This window comes from Magnolia sinica, chromosome 19, assembly GCF_029962835.1.
Source record: "Magnolia sinica isolate HGM2019 chromosome 19, MsV1, whole genome shotgun sequence".
In the NCBI taxonomy this organism is placed as follows: Eukaryota; Viridiplantae; Streptophyta; class Magnoliopsida; order Magnoliales; family Magnoliaceae; genus Magnolia; species Magnolia sinica.
Genome location: NC_080591.1, coordinates 23,070,454 through 23,092,600, shown reverse-complemented (window position 1 = coordinate 23,092,600; position 22,147 = coordinate 23,070,454). Strand labels below are relative to the sequence as shown.

The window sequence follows — 22,147 nt, the reverse complement described above, 5'->3', positions numbered from 1 at the left end:
TTTTATTTCTCTCTCCCATTTGTACAAATGTCATTCTTTTCATGTATGCCCAGTATACATGGGAGAATTTCATTTTTGAGAAGAGACTTTGTCATGTAAACAAATGGTTCCAAAGTGAACCTTTGGGCCCCATGTGTACTTTGGTGAGCCCAAGGTTCATTTTGGCTCCCTCTTTTACATTTTGTCTCTCTCTCTCTCTCTCTCTCTCTCTTTTTTCCTTTTTCTTTCTTTCTCATATTTCCTTTCCCTTTGTATCTTTGAAGATGGTTAGGCCCTCATGAAGTTTGGGTGGCCCACGTCAAATTTTGCTTCGTCAAGGTCTTTTGTGAAAGTGCCTAAACTTTGCTATGGGCATAAGAGATCGGCCCACAATCCATTGCACCATCTTTTGTCTCAAGTGGGCCTCGAAACTTGTCAGGTTCATGTGGATATAGACATTCAGGCAACCCCTTTTTGTGAGCTTTTCCTTGAACAATTTTGTTGGGTCCTTGTGGTTTGGTTTAGAACGACCATTTTCCTTTTTCTTTATTTGAGACTCAAGTGGGCCTTGAATTGCTTTTGAGTCCCATGTGGATGTAAATGAAGGGATTTGATTAAGCTCCCAAGTCTTTGATGAGTACTTGGAAAAAAGGAGATTGCTTATTTGTATATCTCCATGGGCCAACACATGAGGTAGTTACCCTTTTTCTTCATTGGACATCCTTAATGGTTTCCTCTTTGGTACATGTGCTTCCTTAAAGGGACATTCAAAGTGGGTCTTCCTTTCCTCATTGGGTGTCATCTCTTATGACCCTTGATGAAACATGGGATGGAATGGTTTTTCATGTGGCCTTTCATGACTCACCCGTGTGCCCCGAATTTCTTAGACTTTTAAGGGAGTGGCGGTTAGATTCTTATCTCAATCTTGCCTTTGTGTATCCATGTCTGGAGGAACGCATGGCCGTTCCATTCTTTCTAAGCCAGAGTTAGATCCAGCATATATACCGTGCTTCGATCATCACATGTCATTTACAGCTCATGAAAGTGCTCCACTCCCTAACATAAAAGAGTGTTTGTATTCCCGAGATGTGGGATGAGTGGTTTCCTGGCTCTCGACCCTTTCTAGATGTTGTCTTAGTCAACATTGTAAAAACTCTATAAGGTGGGCATTATTGATCAATAGTCTGGATTGTCCTAAAGGTTAGATAATGTGACCAGGTGCACCAGCAGACCTCACTGAGTTGTGATACATCTAGAATTCGTGTAATGGGTAGTGCGCTACTATTGTGATATGCACAGTGTCTTAATAGAAATGGGATTACCAATTCGTGTTCAGCCTCTCAAGGAGAGGAGTTTTGACCGTGGTGACTACACACGAATTGGTAATCCCAATTACATCAAGACATTGTGTGCATATTATATTAGTAGCACACCACCCCTTACATCAAATTTGGATGTATCACAACTTAGTGGGGCCTGCTAGTGCAGCTGATCACATGATCCAACCCTTTGGACAATCCAGACGTTTAATCAATAAAGCCCAAATTACAGAGTTCTTACGGACACTCCCTTCTCCAATTTGTTGTGCTTGAGATTTAAGAAGAATCCCAGCAATCGATTTCTAATGGCGGCTCTCTGTGAGCGCTGGAGGGATGAAACCCGTACCTTTCAGTTGCTGTGTAGGGAATGGGGAATTAGGCAATTGGATGCATTCTTACACTTGGGTCTTCCTTTCCACAGTCCATTAATTCCTTGTGCACAAAGGCTCCCTTTGATTACTGATGATGATTGGGAGCAATTACTTGGCATTATTCCTCCTCTCCATAAATTCCATTACAACCAACTAAGCTAAAGATTCACTGGTAAATATTTATTGAACGGTTAAAAATGAAAATTATCCAATGATTATATTTTGAAAATTATCCTATGATTATATTTCACTATACAAGTGTCCACGAATCAGGGGTTTGGATGGTTCAACCATTCTAGTTTTTGTACAGTGTAGAAGTAACATTGGTTTTTTTTTTTTTTTTTTAATCGGTTTAATTTGGGGTAATTTATGACACGTGTTTAATTTAGGAGCTCCTGTGTATCAAGTGTTTTATTTCGCCAGTGCATCAAATAACTCATTGCAATGGTCATCCGATCGAGTTTAGTCTAAAGGGAACGGGATGGTCACCCAAGATAAGTGGGGCCCACTATGTTGTACATGTAGATCCACTTCGTCCATCAGGTGGGAACTCTTATTTGAACTGTACATACAAAATATCAGACTACTAAGAAACCTCCTGATGGCCACATCAATGTAAAATTACTCTCAAAATCCTTCCTCAATGTGTTCCACCTAAGTTTTAGATGGGCGTATTTTTGTAACTTCACTTTATCCTGATGAGTACAACTGATTAACGGGTTTGATGAAAGGTTCACACAAACCTACGGTTGGCAATCGGCATCCTATCTCACTGTTTCCCTTGGTGTGGTCCACGTTAGTTGTGGATCTGATTTATTTTATGGTGATGGCCTATAATCAAGGACGGAACCTGATGGACGGAGTGGATTTTACATACAACTGACGGGCCCTGCAGAAAGTGGGTGCAGAGGGTTTTGGCAGGTGAAGAATAGTGCACTCCATGTTAGTTTTGCACCATTTTAAAAATGATAGTGACTCATTTTACTCCCACGAGGCACTGATGTGTAGCGATCCAGACCATCAGAGAGACTGAATAGAGAGGAGAGGACACGTTGAGGAGATGGACGGCCATGATTCCATGGATAATATTTGTCAATTAAGAGGTTTTTGGAATATTTTTGTTGCCAAGGGTAGGTGAGAGGTTTTTATCTATTGGGCCAGAGCTCGGGCTGGACCCTTAGCCCAGACCCAACCAAAGCAGGTCCTACCTCAAGCACCCTTTCGGAGGGTGCGTCCAAAGGGCATGGAGCCTCAGCCCAAACCCAACCAAATTGGGCTGGACTCTTGCAAGGCCCACCTCAAGCACCCTTCGTAAGGTGTGTCCAAATGGGCTCAAAGGACATGACGGTTCGGCTAGACATAACCAAAATTAGGCTCGACTTATGCACGGCCCACCTCAAGAACCACTACAGAAGGTGCCTCCGGACGAACCCAAAGAGCATTGAACCCGAGCCCAGCTCGGACCCAACAATAATTGGGCTGAACTCATGCGCACAGCAAGTAGCCATAAAAGCTATTTTCGTACAACACCTGTTTGAGGGAGCTCTTGCAACGGACGTGATGACTGCATGACATTCGCTCTATCCCCATCACATTCCCACGTGCGACTTGGCCGGGACCTGGAACCAGTGGTGTGAGTGGTGTCCTGACTGTGGGGCTCACCTCAACGCATGCGTTGATATCTATGTTGTCCATCTGTTTTGCCAACTCATTTTATAGCATGATGTAAATATCAAGAGGACCACACCCCTAAACTGCGGTGATTAGAGCTGTACGTGAACTGAGTTAACTTGGTTAACTAGCTTGACTTGAGTTTGAAAAGCTCCAGTTGACTCTGCTCAAAATTAGGTTCAAGCCAAGTTGAGTTGATTTTTTTGATCTTGAAAAATTTTTGAGCCAAAGTCCCAGTTAGACCAAGCTCAACTCGGCCCAGAACTTGACTCAAACTTGACTCAGTTTGAATCAATTTAGGCTTAAATTCGAATTTAACTCGAAATATTCAAGCTTAAGCTTGGCTTGAGCTAGCCCAAGCCAGTGACCAAGCTGAACCGGTCTATCCAGTCAGGCTCAAGGATCGAGCTGAGCTGAGTTCGAGCTAGAGTAGTTTGCTGGCCGAACCGAGCTGCACCAAGCTTAACTCATTTCTACTCATGTACAACTCTAGTAGTGATTGACTATTAAAAACTTCTTGTGGGTCACAAAAGTTTGGTATCAAGCTAATAATTGCATTTTCCTTTCATCTAGCTATGTGTAACCTTAGGATGGCAACTAAACATTACAGTAGGTTTATGAAGTTTTTAAATGTAGGCATTTAATGACCATGGATCCTGTGGTATGGTCCACCTAAGATTTTTATTACTTCATTTAATTTTGAGCTAATGCTATAAAATGAGTTGAGAAAATGTATGGACAATGTACAACACATACATCAAGTAGGCCACCTAGTCAAGGCTCCACCCCACATTGCTAGTTCTAGGTAAGCTAAGTTGTGCCCAAGTTTTTCAGTTTTCTTTCTCCTATTAGGAAATCCATACAGTCTGTACAGCCCACTTTTGATGTATGTATTTGTTATGTCATAATTTCTTTTTTCACACAGGTACTTACACCCAACACACACTCACACACTTATACTATAATAGATTTTCACTACAATGGATAGTCAAACCCATAACCTCGTGTTAAAACTCTTGAAGTAGGGGTGCACATGGATCGGTTCGGCCCAATTCCAGGGTGAAACCGGAACCGAACCGGAACCGGACCGTTAAAACCAATTCAGTTCCGGATCAGTTCTACGGTTATGAGAGAGAGAGAGATAATTAACCAGACATTGTCGCAAGATGCAGGCTTGCAGCAGGGGGAGCAGCACGTGAAGACTGAAGGTAGAATGAATAGTTTATGTTTTTTTCAAAAAAATAATAATAATAAGGTCCGGTTATGGTTCGGATCCACAGTTTGGTTCACGATTCAGATACACGATTCATATCCACGGTTTGTTTCAATTCTACATACCCCCAAACTAAGAACCGAACTGAAGTAATCAGTTCTTTGATTTTCGAAATCAAATCCGGTGCACTTTAGAATTAGACCAAACCGTATAGTTTGGTCAGTTCTAGTCCAGTTCCACAATTCTACTGGTCTGATGTGCACCCCTACTTATAAGTCTCTAATGCATAAGTAAGAACCAACCTTTCATGATCCTTACTCTTGCTCAGGTGGTAGACTCGCAGGAGTTTCAACACACGGTTAAGGGTTCAAGTATCCATATGTGGTGAAATTCCACTAGCATGAGTGTGTGGGGTGTGTGTGCGTGTGTAAAAATTTTTAAAAAAAAAGAAAAAAAAAAAGAAAAAGAAAAGAACCAACCTTTCATTTTTACCCACTTATGTTAAGCCATGCTACCAAAAATGAAGCAAATACAGGAATCACAACACAAGTAGTGGTTATTGCCTGTTAAAAACCTTTCTTAGGCACAAAAGTTTTGGATGGTCAATAAACATTAGGTGGGGCTTAGGAAGTTTTTAACAATGAGCATTGAACTCAGCCACTATTTTCCATAATGCGGTCCACTTGAAAGATATATCTACTTCATTTTATGGACTACGGCTTAAAATAAGCTGAAAAATAAGATGAACAATGTCGATAAACAATTCATACGTCAAGGTGAGCCCTGCCACCAGGGTTCCACCCGCATTACATAAAAGAATGGTGCAGATTCAAGGGCCACGACATAAAAAATAAAAATAAAAAAAACAGGCGAACAGAAACGCTCACCATTGAAATCTTCCCAAGGCCCACCGTGACTTTTATATGCCATTCAACTTGTTCAAAAAGTAATTCACACGAAGATGAGGAATGTTTCAATGCTGGTCATTCAATCCTCTCTTTTTTCTCACGGTGTGGTCCACTTGAGATTTTAGCCTACTTGAATTTTCATCTCAAGTCCTAACATGATCTAGCTAAACGGATGGACGGATTGGATTTCCCAAAGACATCACTGTGAGCCCCACAGCTCTTTTGGTTACACGGGCTCTGTGCTTAGGAAATTCACATGCGGTGCTCGGCCGCCCTTACATGAGTTCGCGCACTGCGCACCCTGCGCACTCTAGACAATACGAAGACAAGCCCGACTAGGGTTTTTATATAAAGGCGAGAGTGCCTGCTAGGGTTTTTCTTTCTCCATTCTCCGCCTCCTCATCTGGCCCGTATCTCTCCTTACCAGCTTTATCAATTTGAAATTCTAGGCTTTTGCATCTGGATTCATGTCAAGATACAAAACCCTCATTTCTCGCTTTCTCGTCCTACAAAAAATCTCATTTTTTTCATTTTTGTTGATAATCCGATCCGACTAATACTTGAGTGTTTTTGTTCTTCTGAAATCAGGAGAGTAATTTCTGAAGGAATTTCAGAAAGGAGAAGATCAAAATCATGAGGTATTTGGATTCCTAGGCCTTTTCTTCCTCCTTTTACCATTGTATTTATTGATCTCTCATTTAGGTACACGTGGCAAGCATGTAGTAGATCTGAACCCTTCATTTGTTGGGTCCTACACTGGATGGGGGTACCCCTGATGATTATGCTTGTCGAGTAGTCAACGCCACTGATTGTACGATTTTTTAATATAGAAATTTAGACGGTTAGATGAAGGTCCAATCAATGGTGAATTTAAATTTCCGCCAATTAGCATATAGGATTGTCCGATGTGTGTGATTTTTGGTGTATGGCCCATCAAGGGTGAGGATGAATGGCCTGGATCTTATACATGTGTGCCTCATCAAGTGAGATTTGAGTGTTTGATGACTAACATGGATATTAACATTTTGTGATGGATTCTTCCCCATTGACAAAATATGTGAAGTGCTAGAGCGATTTAATGGAGAGATTGAAGAGGCAATTCACAACATGCCTGCTCATGTGGGATGCATGTGCAAGATCCAGGCCATTCATCTGGTGGGGGGCACTGTGAGCATGCCATGGACCAAACTCAGGCCTTTCCCCTCAACGTGTGGGCCATATGTATGAGGGAAAAAATGGACGGTTAGATAAAAAGATGACCAAGGTCAACAATCTGTTCAATGCATACATGTAGCCTACCTAATTGGTAAACGGTCGAATTTTGGGCCAAAGCATGTTCATGGTGGCCCCCTCATGAGTGGCCCAATCATGGGTGTTTCATGAATCATCTTCTCGATATTTCCTCATGCAAAATGTCTTGGCATTTATCAAGGGAACTGTTGGCCCTGTACGGTGATAGTTCACCAGTTACGTTTTTCTTTATTGTTGTGAACTTGTGATTTATCATCCATTGCAATAGTGGTATACATGTTTGAGAATCTGATCATCCAAAGAGGAATTATGCGGTGCTGATGTATCGAAACCTATCAACTTAAATAGTGTTCTGCTGTTGGGGAATGACCATTGCTATGATGGTACCAACAACAGATTACAATCCATAAAACTATCCACATTCCAACTATTCTAACCCTTGGATCAGTGGCCCAGGAGTAAATGGTTAGGGAGAGAACATAACACGGTCCAGAGTTACAGCGACAGATGGGATATGTAGAATCATCCAGATTGGAATTAGTTTTGGCCATACTCAATCCATGGTAGCTCTCATCATATAAATTGTCTGGATCACTAAATATGGGCACCAGTTGTATAGAAGAGATGTATATGGATGCTGTTTACATCCAGATGCATCAGAGCCTTATAATTCGTGCAATCCATCATTGGTCCTTTTGTGTATGGAGTGTAGCCTGAAATTCATACTGACTTATGACCTTAACCATGTGATTTTGATAATTGAATTTGGACTACTGACCATTGTACCCTCAATTGGTTGACGTGCATGCTGCATCCAAAATGGGCCCCAAAATATGGATGATGGATTGAAGTGCATGTGCACAGTGGATAAAGTATTGGCAACGCTGCCTGTATTGCACAGTTTGCACCCCTGGGATACAAACATTTCAGCATCACATGGGGGGGTTGTATCGGACTTTTTCAATGGACCTTCATAGGATTTTAAAAGAGACATGATCACACGCTTAGAACTCAAAAATCGTACAAAATAGAAGGTATGCATGATAAGCTTGTTTGTATGGAGGCATAAACTATGCGCTTTCTAACAAAAGTGATGTGGCTATAATAATACAATACAAGTAATAATATTTTAATCTCCAATATTTTCCAGAAACATACCATGTATGAGCAGATTAATTGTATCATTTAGTTACAGTTAATATTTATTTCAGTCATTATGTAAAAAAAAAATATTTTTAAATAAATCTTTATAAAAATTAATTTTATTTCCAAAATACAATAGTGTGGCCAATCTATAGATCAGCTTACACTCATCAAAAGACAGATAAACCAATTTTGGTTGATCACCATATTTTCTCTGAAAATGAGTTTTTAAATATTTTTTTCCTTTTTTAATTTAAAACAATTTTGTTGAAAATTCGAGAAAGTTTCAACAATCCGTAGATCGGCCTACAAGTAGTGTCATATAATGTTTTGACGCTCCACTCGCTATTTAAATGGTTCAATTTTCCCCAAATTCAAAAAATACAAGCATAAAATTTATCAATGCATGCACATGGAAATGGAAAATTGTGACTGATGTCCATCCAATCGTCCATGAATGAGTATGATCCACCTAGTTCTGCTATAGTATGATATTGTTCTTCTTCCTTTAGTAACCTCTTCTTTTGAGTGAACAGAGTTTCTTTGAGCAAATCTGTTTGTGCTGAGGAGTGTGTGTGTGTGTGTGTCAGAACCTGCAAAATGTAGCCACAATCATTGTGTCGAACAGAAAAAATGTGTTTTTATATAAAAGAAACTGACAATTCTTTTGTGTAGAATAATGATCAAGTAAGAATTCCTTGTACCATATTGTGTGCAAATTCCTCTTGTGCCTGAGGTGGGAACACCTGCATTTGTGGTGGATCATTTCACTGGAGAGGCCACTATGGAATTCACATGCTGCCAAAATCATCCTGATCATCAGATGATAACATTTTTGTATTAAGGGCTTGTAAGATGTACGGTAAGATCATTTTCTGGTCTTTGTCCATTTTTCACGCTCTTAACTGGATGGCTCTGGTCTTTGGGTCCAAGTCATTTGGGCCACACTTGATCTGCTATGGGCCCCTTCTATCTAACGTTAATTGGTGATTGTAAGTGGGTGATCCCACCAAGCATTTTGCAGTGTAATAGGCTAATAGCTTCCACTATGTAGTTTATACATCCACCTGAAAATACGATCCCATTTTAAGTCCTTTGATGGCTTGAAAACTGAGAGCTTCTCATTCAAAACAAACCAAAAACTTTTCACTCAATTGGCAGTTGGTTCAGTTTCAGGTACATTTCTTTATTTTCAGGAAGAATTGAAAACCCATGCTCATACTTTGGCTCATGCTTCAAAGCCTTCAACTTGTTGCTAATATTTTGAAACAAACACTTCCCTGATCCCACACATAAATTTGCTATCTCTTCCCCTCATGCTTCTTGCAACTAAGCTGGAAAGATGCGGATGGAACATTAAAAAAAACTGTTTAAAACTGTTTTTCACCTTTGTGTAACAACGAAGTCCCATCATTTGCTGCCTCTCCTTGGGAGCCATGATTTTTGCCATAGTCAATATATACAGACCTGCATGCATAATGATTTTTGCCATGGTCCATATACACAGACCTGCATACATCTCTCTCTCTCTCTCTCTCTCTCTCTCTCTCTCTCTCTCTCTCTCTCTCTCTCTGAGTGCGTGTGTAACTGCTTTTTTCGAGTTATTTGCCAAATGCTACATTTTTTTCGAAGAGTTATGAATGATTTTAGTATTAAAAAAAAAAAAAACTGCTTGAAAAACTGCCAAGACAGCGAAAAAAGAGTTTTTCCAAATGCTACATTTAATAAGAGGTAAATTACGATTACTTTCATCTCTCAATGGCCCTGATTGCATTGGAATTTTTTTCCTTTTTTTAACAGCAAGCTCCAGAGTGAGGCATTGAGGGAGGCCATCACCCAACTTGTCAGCGATGCCAAGGAGAAAAAGCGTAACTTTACGGAGACCATTGAGCTGCAGATTGGGCTAAAAAACTATGATCCACAAAAGGATAAGCGTTTCAGTGGGTCTGTGAAGTTGCCACACATTCCTCGTCCTAAAATGAAGGTCTGCATGCTTGGTGATGCCCAGCATGTTGAAGAGGTAAATTTAGTTTTAATTGCCAAAACTTTAACCAAGATTTTATTCACTGTATTTGGTTTGAATTTATGGTATTTATCTCATGAGAAGTTATGTGGATCCTCAACCCAAGGATATTTGCAGTACCCTCAGTTTTCTGTTTGTAGAGTCTGGGGCATGGGTGTGCATGGTTAAATGATCTAGACTGTTGATCTGATGGGCCCTACTGGGGATGGACCATATCCCCCAAATATCCCATGTTTTGAGATCCTTGCCTGTTGGTACTTTTGTAATGTTATTTCATATTAATTGCAGGCAGAGAAGATAGGATTGGACTATATGGATGTTGAAGGACTCAAGAAGATGAACAAAAACAAGAAGTTGGTCAAGAAGCTTGCGAAGAAATACCATGCTTTTCTAGCATCAGAAGCCATCATCAAGCAGATCCCTCGACTTCTGGGCCCTGGTCTCAACAAAGCAGGCAAGCATTTTCAGTTGTTATTCACTGATTATGGTTATAGGAATGAATTGTGCCCTGATGATTGACCAGGAGTTATAAGGTACTAACCTTTTAGAAAAAATTATAGGGTATTGGGCCTCAACAACAGTGAGGCACGAGATTCAATATGCATGGGCCTTATGGATTAGTGATTCAGGCTGTTGTTCTGATGGAAACCATTGAGGATGTGGATTCCCCAAAATTTACATCATACAAGATCTCAACTCTTTGATCATTGGTCTATTTTCTGTTGGATGTCAACTCTTGCTGTAAATTTTATTTTTTTTTAATCTTTTTTGAATGACATTGCCATGACTTTTTTTTAATGTTCTTTTTCTAAGCGACTGACCAAAGGTCTATGGCCTTCTAATTTGGGGAATTGCTTGGGCATTCTCCATCCATGGCTCTGTTTGGATCACAAAACCATTTGACCTGCATGCACCGAGGCCTGCGTGTCTGGACACTGTAAAGTCAAGCAACCAAAAACTCCTCTTGATTGCTATCAAGAGCAGGGCATTGATTCCTTCTGTTGTCAGGGTTATACTTGCATGAATATTCTACATGCAGTGCTGCTCCCATATGGTTGGGTCCATACGTGATCATAGATGGGTCGTTGCTAATTGTCTACTTTCTGTTGCTATGAAGGTTCCTGCTTCCTGCAACTTGTGTTTTGTTGTTTCAGAGGGTGGAGAGTTTGATTCTTTAAAAGGAAAAAAGAAAGAAATACTATTAGAACAAGTGGTCATCCAAATCTGCCTCATTTTCCTAATTTTCTCCACGCATCTAACCAATCTGCAATGGTAGCCACCCACAGATGAAGCCCAATTAATCGCATTGAGTCACCTTGCGTGGCACTTGTAACCGTTTGAGTTCCTTCATACCCGCCCGAACAGAACTCAGCTTTACTAGAGTCAGCATTCCAGATTGGGCCCTGAAAACACGACAATTCCCTTCCCCTGATCACTGCTAATGGCTGTCTGCAGTTCCCTCCATGAACTGCCATAAAAAAATGAACTTCCACATGCCATTATTCTCCTAACCAGTCTTTTGCTCAATGGCTTCCTATGTGCCTTGCTTTAGCTTATTACTGTACAGCAGTTATCTTCATTAAGAAGTAGCAGCAGTTTATATTGGTTGAGAAAAAGAAAAGACACAAGTCTTAGTGAATTATAGAAGAAAGAGATGATTAACAGACTTCTCCTTTTGCTGCGGTGGTCCTCTTTTCTTTTCCCCCTATGGTCGCTGTATAAGGAGATTGTGGTAGGTGGGCAAAGATCATGGTTCTCATTGACAAATATCCAGATTCTCATCTGGCTGGTGCTTAGGAAGAGGTCTCTTTTGTGTAAGGCTTCGTAAAGGAGAATTTTTTTTAAGGCTATCCAGTAGGGTCTATGCCTCTGTCCTTGTTGTATCTAAGTAATTAAGCTACTCATTGGTGCAGGAAAAGAGAATACATGAAATTGTTATGTGAAATCAAAAATAGATGAGGAACAAATAACCAGTTTCTCTCCCTCTACCATTCTTTCCTTTCAAGTATTTGGATCTTTGTAAAAGAATTCCAAAAAGAAAAATCCCGAATCAGAACTTAAACTGAACATGAGAGGGTATTGTTTTCCAAGTTATTTATAGTGTTAATGATCTTGTCTGCTGTTTGTTGCTGATCTAAAACCCCCTCCTCTAGGCACTAGCAAATAGATCAGATATACTGTGTATGGATGTGTCTGATGATCATCTTAGCCGTGTCTGCAATTCAGGGTTGGCTTTATGAATCCTGTTTTATGTATGAGTGCATGCGCATGCTTGTCAACTATGTTTGGAACATGAATGTTATAATTGTGTTTCACAAGTTGCACAACCGGCTGCCCACATGACTTCAATTCTTTCCCTTAACCTGGCTTGGGACTGGCTGGCTTCCAGGTGGAGTTGGCATAGAGATCTTTCGTACCTGATTCTTCCATCTTGTTTCATAATTTCCAATTGTCCCTTTGTCAATGCAGGAAAGTTCCCCACATTGGTGTCTCATCAGGAATCCCTAGAGGCAAAAGTTAATGAGACAAAAGCTATGGTGAAGTTCCAACTGAAGAAGGTGCTTTGCATGGGAGTTGCCGTTGGGAACTGCGGGATGGAAGAGAAGCAAATCTTTCAGAATGTGCAACTTAGCGTCAACTTCCTTGTATCTTTGCTGAAGAAGAACTGGCAAAATGTGAGTTTACTTGCTCATCCTTTGCACTATCTTTCTCGTCAGTCCAAATTCAACTTTTTTTTTTTTGGTAACAAGAAGTTTATTAAAAAAAATCAACCTTATACAAGAAAGGAGTTCCCAATACATGGGGATGAATGAGAGATGCTGTCTTTGCCCAGAGAACTGGGCAAATTGTTCAATCCATTTAAAAATGCCGAATCATTTACCCTGTCTAAAATAACGTCAATATCTTATTGGGTTTCTATTAGGAAACACCAAATCTCCTTTTTGGTAGAACAAAGGGTAATTTTGGAGCTGCCTTGGAAAACATCCAAACTCATGTGTAGCCCCTCTGTTGATTGGTCAGCTAGATTTTTTGTTCATGTGATTGCCATCATGGGTTGCATAAGTTGGATGGGCTGGATGTTAAACATCATGCGGGTCCCACAATTGCCAACTAATGCTATGTTTTAAAGGGAAAAAAATTAAAAAAGATGAGGGAAGTTTGGTAAATTTCCCCTCAAAAAAGCATTTCCCTAGAATTTCTAACCATTCATGAGTTATTTGGTAAAATGTGAATTCCTGAGGAATTTTGCAGTACAAATCCCTTGCTTGTAACCTGTAATTCCATTTAATGACCCCTTCAATCTATAAGACAACCAAGGACAACATGCTGCTGCCTGCTCCACTTTGTTCATTTCTTTATGCAAATATCTTAGTTTTGATTGGTACCTTGGGAGTTTTATTTCTGCCTTGTTGCTTTGACGTCCGAGAAGTGGCCTTGCACCCCCTATCTGCATGGATTTGGGGCAATATCAAGTGGAATTATAGGACCAACAACCCAATGCTTTGCTTAACATACTGGACAAGTTGGGGCTATGCTTCAGTGATCAAGACCATGTCCCCTTTATGCTTGGACCATGTCCCAGAGATCTCCTGGATACGTGGCCTACAAATAGGGAACACAGCAGCAGTTCACAGCCAACTGAGTTGGTCCTAGATGGGTGGCCTAGGATCCTTCAATTGGGGAGACTTCAGGCAGTGACTGTGGGCCTGTGGTTCCACTTACAAGAACTGAAAATTCAAATATACCATGTGAAGCCTTGGGTTGGAGGATAGCCTATAATGTCTCTTTGTTGAGGTTCCACTTTCAAATTAAAAGAGAATTTTTATTTATGGAATCTGATCAGGCACAATTGTTTCATCACAATTATGTGCAAATGCACTGTGGGTCCTATCATGATGTGTTGATGACATCCACCCTGACCATCTTACATGCCCTCCCATGTTTGGCCCAGCCCCAAAAATCATGCCAATCCATGACTGAAGTGGCCACACCATACGGAACAGTTGTGAGGGCACACCCTCCCCCCTCAACTGTTCCTGCTCATTCATCGATTGGCCTGATTTTTGGGTCCATGGCCAAACTAGTTATGTTTTGCATGATGGTCCGAGTGGATGTCGTCAACACATCATAGTGGGGCCCACACAACTTTCCTGCAGCGTGATTATAATGGTTTGTGCTTAGTTCATACCCCATGTTTATTTATTATTAGTTGCTCTCAAATGCATGCATACATGTACATCAATCAAAACCTGCCCGTATTGTGGGCCTCATTGTAGATGGAGTGCTGCCTGGAAGTTGCGCTAATTGAATGGTCCTAATTGTCCAAGTGGAGGTCCATCAAATGGATGGTTTAAAAGAACATGGTCAACCTCCAGACTCAATTTGCAAAAGCAGGTGTTACTCAAGATCACCCAAGTGTGATTAGGATAGATTTATATGAATGCCATCATTTGACACTGGCAAACTTAAATCATAGTCTATCCACCCCATCCATATTCACACGTGTATGCCATCCCACTCATGCACAGCCATCTTTAGATCTAGCTGGGTCACACTCCTGCCTGATTCAAAATTTCACTGGTTTCCACCGTGCTTTGCAAAATCCATTTAGTTCCTCCATTGGGCCCACAAGTGTGGATGGACCTCATCTCATTGATCAGATATCTGCCCCTCCCAAAGGTGTTGAAATGTGGACTGTCATTTCCAACTGCCCTAAACATGGTCAGTGAAGATCTCCTATGAGACTTTTGTCGCATAACCCATCCAAGATAGGACCTACTGGATTAACGGTCTCGATTGCCGTGTGGTGATGTATAATGCGCAAGCAGTGCTTACCAAAAACCTGGTTGTTCATTCAGTTCTGATGTTTTGTCATGTGGGTGTAAAATGCAGGTGAGGTGCCTGTACTTGAAGAGCACAATGGGGAAGCCGAACCGCATCTTCTGAGGTATTCCTTTCTATACAATGTTTTTGGTTAGGTTCTTCAAGCGAAGCTCGCCATCATTTCTGTAGGAAATACTGAGCTATCATTTTAGATTGTTTTTTTTTTCTTTTTTCTTTTTCCCTTTTATTAAATGCTGAATATACTGCAGCCTGAGCAACTACTACCAATGCTAAATTCATTGGACATTGAACTGGTAGATTGATTTTTCTTCTGTTGCAGAATTACTCTTGTTTTTCTTTTTTTGGCATTTCTATTACGAAATATGGTGTGTGATTTGCTGAAGCACTTGTGCTTTCGACCTCTTGGAGGCTGGGGTTGAAATCTTCATCCCAATAATGTGGTTCTACATGTGGGGCCCATGGTTTGGGGATCCGGATCATTGTTCTACCAGACCCCAACATGGATGGATCATGCGAGTCACCTTGATAGTATGATCCCATCTTTTCGATGCCTCCCCTGCAAATAGACGGTTGATAAGAGAAATACGGCATAAGAAAGCCCATCTGTAGAGGATAGAATCTTCCAAGCTGCGAGATTTCTGGGCCGTTGCCCGTCTGTGGCAGTCACTGAACGTCTGGTCCCACTCGTGTACAGACTGAAAATTCCTATGCCATGTGCAGGGTATAGGATATCCATGGGAAGATAATTGGATGATTCTCAACCTGAGGATATGGTCTTCAGTAGCAATCCCGACCGTTTGTGTGCTACTGTGGACGGCCGGGCCATTCTTAAAATTATCTCCCAGATTGTAAGATTCTTTAGACTCTTTTCAGTAGGGATGTCAGATGCGGTGTTTTGCATTATGTTTTTAGATGCATTTTTGCTGACCCTGCCTCATCCCCTTCTAAGCAAAGTAGCTGCTAAATACCTTACTGGACAACTTCCAAATGAATTTGTTTTCATCGAGGCTACTGAAAAAGCAGGGCGTTAAAACTCCTGAATTGTGTCCAGATGGTTGCATGACCCCGTTCTCTCTCTTAAAACTGTCTGTCCAGAGCCCACAAAGATTTAAGGGTTGTCATGTGAAGGAGATTTTTAAGAAATGATCATTACCAGTGGACTATGGACCCCAATCGAGCCTTATTGAAAATCATAGTTTGGGGGAGCAAGATGTAGTTCATCATTTAAAGGCAAGTCTGTCTTGTCAAGTTGAGCAAGTGCTAATGTGGTGCAAAATTGGCACACGTGAGAGAGATGGGCTGCGCTGACAAGTCATCAGTCGGGGCTGCATCAATGGACAATCTATATCCTAACAACCCATCATGTAGGTCATATGTATGAGAAGAATGCAGTGCTATTTAGTGTGAGATTGAAGATGGCCTCTGCTGTGATAAAACGGCAAGTGGGCCACACCTTGGGGTGAGCTTGTCCAGTGCAAGCTGACTACTTGATCCAGTTTGATACTGACTAATAATGCGGCTTGGTTTCCGCCCACACCTTGAATGGTTTTAAGAGTTGGACAGGTCTGATATTACAGCCTATCCTAAGTTGGCTTGGATTCATTATTACCAATTCCGTTTTGAGTTGGGCCCATTTGACACCTACTCAGGTGAGTTGCAACTCCACTAAGATCCGGATGATTTGATACGAGTCACCAAGGCAACTTACATCTTTGGACTGTAAATCAGGCCGGATCTCTCATCATGTTTATATGTGGGTTGCATGTATGACGTGATAAGTGCCATGCTAGATTGAAGAGTAGGTTTGCAATGTATGCACTAATTAGCATGTGCTAGTCATCTGTGCCATTCATCAGGTTGGGCTACGACTGGCACCTAACTGATGAGCGGCATTGATTCCTTATGTGGGCCACGTTGGTACTTGGATGGTAAAATCGCCTCATCAGTTTTCTCTTTGAGAATCAAGCCACTAAGGGTGTACTTGGATGGTAAAATCACCTCACCAGTTTTCTCTTTGAGAATCAAGCCACTAAGGGAGCAGTGTATGCAATTTCTTACAAAGACGGTTGATCCAGACCATTGGTCTGTTGGTGTTTGCTGATGGATTATAGTCAGTCTTGGGACTTTTCATTTAAATATGTGCAGGCCACTATCCAAAGCCTGTGATTGTCTTATCAAGATGATGAGCTCAGCCTACCAAAGAATTCCACCTCAAAACCCCCCTACACTAGAATCCATGAATTCTGGGCACCTGCAGGGATGGGAAAGATAAATAACCAGCGAAAAACACACCAGAAGGTAGAACTTCCTACCATGTCAGTTGGCTGGAATATGGACTCTGCGCAACGGCTTTGAAGCTGAAAAACATATGGGCTTTGAAGTCTTTACTAGCTTCAAAAGCTTCCCATCCGTCAGATAATACGTAACTGCCGATTCATCGGTCTGAGGAAGAGAGATTTCTTCACTGTTTAGGTATCATGGGGCGATTAAAAGCTTCCCATCCGCCGCATGTTACATAACCATCGATTCATCAGTCTTGAGGAAGAAAGATTTCTTCACTACTTGTGTATTATGAGGCGAGCCCATCAATCACAAATCTTTTCTTTGTTGCTCAACCATCCGACATGTTACGTAGCACATAACCTATCCTTGATGGACTCTCGATTGACCTCAATAATCTGAAAATACGCTCCCCTCTCACTTGCTAGGCTCCAGCGACTACTATTATGACACCTATTAAGGTTACAAAAAGTTTGTTTAATGCAGTGCTATTCTTTTCCCTTTTTGTAGTTTACATTTGGTTTGATCCAACAACTAAAGAGCACTCAGCAGTGGGATTGAATGTTGATTGAATGCCTTTAATCCTAGTGCAGAGAAGACCGCCGTCAGTTCAAGGAGTATTCTTGCCGGTTCGACTGAATTAGTGGGTGCATTTTCAAATTGCAGGTTGTGACCTTTTGTACATTTTTCGGTTCAACCCGTGGTTGTGTCGGTCCCATCGTCCGACTGGCGGAACGTGCAAGAGTGGGTTTTATTTCCTAATCCTATATGGAGTGTATAAATACCCTCATACTTGCGATTAGGGTTAGAAGAGAGAGAGAGAGTGATTCAAAGCCTAGCACAAATATTCAAGGGTTTTAAGGAGAAAGCTAGGGTTTTTACTGTAAGTTGTTCCATATCTTGTAACCTTCTGATTATAGTGGATTGATCATTGCTTTGTGCCGTGCTTTTTTTCCGCAAGGATTTTCCTCGTAAAAACTTGTGTCTCTGTATTTGCTTGGATTTTTTCATTTTCTATTGCTTGTTTGATTATAATATGAGATTGTTTTCGCTCCCAACAAGTGGTATTAACACGTAAGTAGGGGTATTAGTTTGAATTTAGAAATATGGTATTGAGGGAATCGAATATTTTGAGACAGAAGTTCATAGGAAAAAATAACTGTGAACTATAGAGGTTGAACATGAAAGCCCTCCTAGTTCGACAAGGTTTGCAACATGCACTAATTGGGAAAGCGCATCGTCCATAATATATGAAGGAAGAGGATTGTGATGAACTTGATTAGATGGCGATTAACATAATTCAATTATGTTTGACCAATGAAGTCCTTTACAATGTCATCGATAAGACGAATATCGCGGGCTTATGAGCAAAGTTGGAAAGCATCTACATAACAAAGTCACTCACCAATCGTCTATATCTAAAGAGACAATTTTATACTCTAAATAAAGATGACAAAATGGTTGGATCTCTCTGAATACATTAACGTCTTCAACAAACTGGTTTGCAAGTTGACAAGCATAGAGGTAAAGATTGATAAAGAGGACAAAGCCATTATTTTGTTGACATATCTTCCGGAGTCCTGTGGGTATTTGGTTGATACTCTCTGCTATGTTGGGGATACTTTGGACATCGAGATCGTTATCTCAGCCCCTCAATCGAAGTAGTTGAGAATGAAGAGTGGATGCGAATGTACTTCTATGGATACATTGTTTTCTCAGGAAAGACTGTCCGAGCGAGTGAATGGGAAGTCGCTATCTAGATCCAAGTCAAGAGGCAAATGAAAGTTGAAGTGTAGAAATTGTCAGAGGATTAGACATATGAAGAAGGACTGTCAATATTCCAAAATCCAGAATGGGAAGATATTAAATGATTCGCCGAAAGAAGCCAATTCAACAAAATTCTATGAATGATCGGATGGTTGTGACATATTATCAATGTCCAAGATCGGTTACATCTATCACGAGTGGATTTTTATTATGGAAGCATCATACCATACGTGTCCTCATCGGAGTTGGTTCACAACATATAACGAGTATGATGTTGGCCTGATTTTTATGGGTAATGATCATGCCTGTAAGATGGTCAGAACTGGTTCAGTTCGCATCAAGACTTTTGATGGGGTGGAGCGAACTCTGACCAATATGAGGCACATTTCGGATTTGAAAATTAATACGATCTCTTAGGAGCTCTAGATACACTTAGGTGTAAGTTTAACGGTTGTGAATGTATCCTGAGAGTTGCAAAAGGGGCGCTCACAGTTATGAAAGAATAGAGGAGTGAAAAGTTTTACAAGTTGATCGAGAATACTATATTAGGTGAAGCTGATGTGTCTGTAGTAGAGTCTACGTCGGCATGTTTGTAGCATGCGCGCCTAGGCCACATGAGCAAGCGTGGTATGAAGGTACTTCCTGATCGTCGTTTAATTCCTAATTTTAAAAATTTTAATTTAAATATGTGAGCATTGCGTATATGAGAAACAATTAAAATTATGCTTTAAAATTGGGAAGCATGCTAGTAAAGGTCAACTGGACTATGTGTATTCTGATGTGTAGAGGTCGTCACATGTTGTTTCTAGAAGAAAGTCGTCATTCTTTGTTACATTCGTTGACGACTTCTCTAGGAAGGTTCAGGTTTACTTTCTGAAGCATAAATCTGATGTTTTCTCCACTTTCAAGACCATGAATGTAATGGTTGAAAATCAGATGGGGTGGAAAGTGAAATTTCTGATGACGGATAGCAACGGTGAATTTATAGACGTCAAGGAATTTTAACCAATATTGTAAGAGTGAGAGGATAGTGAGACATACACCAGAGCAAAGTGGTGTGGCTGAATGTATGAACCATTCTTTTGTAAAGGGCCTGGAGCATGTTGAGTAATTTTGAGTTGGGTAAGGAGTTATGGGTCGAAGTTATCTCTATGACTTGCTATTTGGTAAATCGATCTCCATTTACAGCTATTGATTATAAAATTTTGAAAAAAATATGGAGTGGTTAGGTAGTTGATTACTTGGGGTTACGGATATTTGGTTGTAATGATTACTCTCATGTACTGTCGGTTGAGAGAGATAAGCTAGACTAAAGGGCTAAGAAGTGTACTTATGTCGACTATGATGATAGGGTGAAAGGTTACAGATTGTATGACAAGGTTTCCTGGAAAATCATATTTAGTTGGCATGCCAAGTTTAATGAAAGTTCATTGTTTCAGAAGGATGAGAACAAGGAAATAGAAAATTCAGTTATTGATGTTGAAAGGTGAAAAACTTAAAGAACTTAAAACCGCAGGTAGAAGTACAGGAAGAGGTGGAGTAACCACCTGTCAGGAGAAATCTACCAAGGGATCACGGATTACCATTAAAATACAAGGATGACTCAAACATTGCATTTGCTCTCTTTACAGATGAGAGGGATCCGTCTACTTTTCAAGAAGCACTAAAAAACAGGATGCAGAAAAGGGAATGACAACGATACATGATGAGATGGACTATCTGTACAAAAATCAAATGTCGGAGTTGGTGAAGTTACCCATTAGGCGAAAAGCAATCGGTTGCAAGTGGATTTATTCGAAAAAAACTGGATTGGTACAAGATAAGATCGGTAGCAAAGGGTTATGCTCAGAAAGAGGATATCCACTTCGGTGAGCTATTCACGCTAGTGGTAAAGTATCTATCTAATTTGTATTGGCTTTGGTTGTCCAATACAATCTAAAACTGGAATAGTTAGATATGAAGACTACCTTTCTACATGGGGAATTAGAAGAACATATCTACATGAAGCAACCCAAAAAGTTCAAGTTGCAGGGAAATGAGAATTAAGTTTGCAGGTTAAAAGATGTCGTTGTACGGCCTGAAACAGTCGCCTAGGCAGTGATATAAGAAATTTTATTATTTCATATTAAGTCAGCCATTATCAAAAATGAATTCGATTATTGTTTCTATTTTAGAGTACTAAGTGACATGGAATTCATTATTCTGGTGTTGTATGTCGATGATATGTTTATCGCTAGCCATAGCATGTCTAAAATCAACATATTGAATGCTCAGTTATCCAAGACACTTGAGATGAAAGATCTAGGGGCTGCAAAGAAGATTCTCGGCATCGATATACACAAAGACGAAAAGGAGCAGATTATAGTTGTCTTAGAAGGAATATCTTGAAAATGTCTTAGTCAAGTTTGGACTGGAAAAAAAAACTAGTTAGCACTCCACACGCTGCTAACTTTTGGCTTTCTTCGAAGTTATGTCTTGTGTACCCCAGTCGAGCGTGATTGACAGTCTTATGTATGACATGATTTATACTAGACCGGATATTTCACATGTGGTTGGTGTTGTGAGTATATATATATATATATATATATATATATATATAACCCCACAAGCAGCATTATAAAGCAGTGAAATGCTTACTTCGGTACATGCGAAGTATAACAGACTATGTCTTGGCATTCGACAATTCTTAGGAGAAACTCGTAGGCTATGTTGATGCAAATTATGTAGAAAATATGGATAATAGAAGGTAGACTTCCAGTTACTCGTTTGTGTTAGCGGGTGGAGCTATCAATTGGATGTCGAAGCTTTAATCTTTGGTTGCACTTTTCATAACCAAAGCTAAATATATGACAGTAATGAAAGCATTTAAGAAAAATGTTTGGTTGAAAGGGATGATGAATGAGTTGGAGCTTCAACAAGAAGTTATGCATGTGCATTGTGACAACGAAAGCACAATCAATTTGGTGAAGAATTAAGTGTATCACTCTTGGACTAAATACATTGATGTTCATCATCACTTTATCTGGCATATGTTAGAGGAATGAGATGTCAGTCTTGAAAAGATTCACACCAGTGAGAATCCATTGGACATACTTCTGAAGATTATTCCTGTAGAGAAGCTCAAGTTTTGCTCGACTTCTCTGGGCTTGGCAAAGAAGAAATGAAGACAGTGTGCACAAAGTGATGATGGCGTTATATTGAAGATGATTAGAGATGGTGGTAGCAACTTAGAGCAGTGGGGCTGGAGGATTAAAGTCACGGTGGAGATTGTTGATTGAGTACCTTTAATCCTAGTGCAGAGAAAACCTATGTTGGTTCGACTCGTATCCCTACCGGTTCTACCGAAAGAGTGGGCGCATTCTCATATTGTATGATGT

At 40.4% G+C, this 22,147-nt stretch overlaps 1 protein-coding gene across 1 annotated transcript in view; it reads left to right on the top strand.

The window, feature by feature from the left end:
• The window catches only part of LOC131234361 (large ribosomal subunit protein uL1-like), an 84,660-nt gene extending 69,641 nt beyond the window's left edge, over positions 1 to 15,019 (top strand). Inside the window, exons 2-6 of the mRNA XM_058231179.1 lie at positions 6,049 to 6,099; positions 9,656 to 9,875; positions 10,167 to 10,332; positions 12,348 to 12,553; positions 14,772 to 15,019. Coding sequence (XP_058087162.1) covers positions 6,095 to 6,099; positions 9,656 to 9,875; positions 10,167 to 10,332; positions 12,348 to 12,553; positions 14,772 to 14,825 — 651 coding nt within the window. The 5' untranslated portion in view covers positions 6,049 to 6,094 and the 3' untranslated portion in view covers positions 14,826 to 15,019. The remainder of the gene's footprint in view (positions 1 to 6,048; positions 6,100 to 9,655; positions 9,876 to 10,166; positions 10,333 to 12,347; positions 12,554 to 14,771) is intronic.
• Positions 15,020 to 22,147: the final 7,128 nt, after the last annotated feature.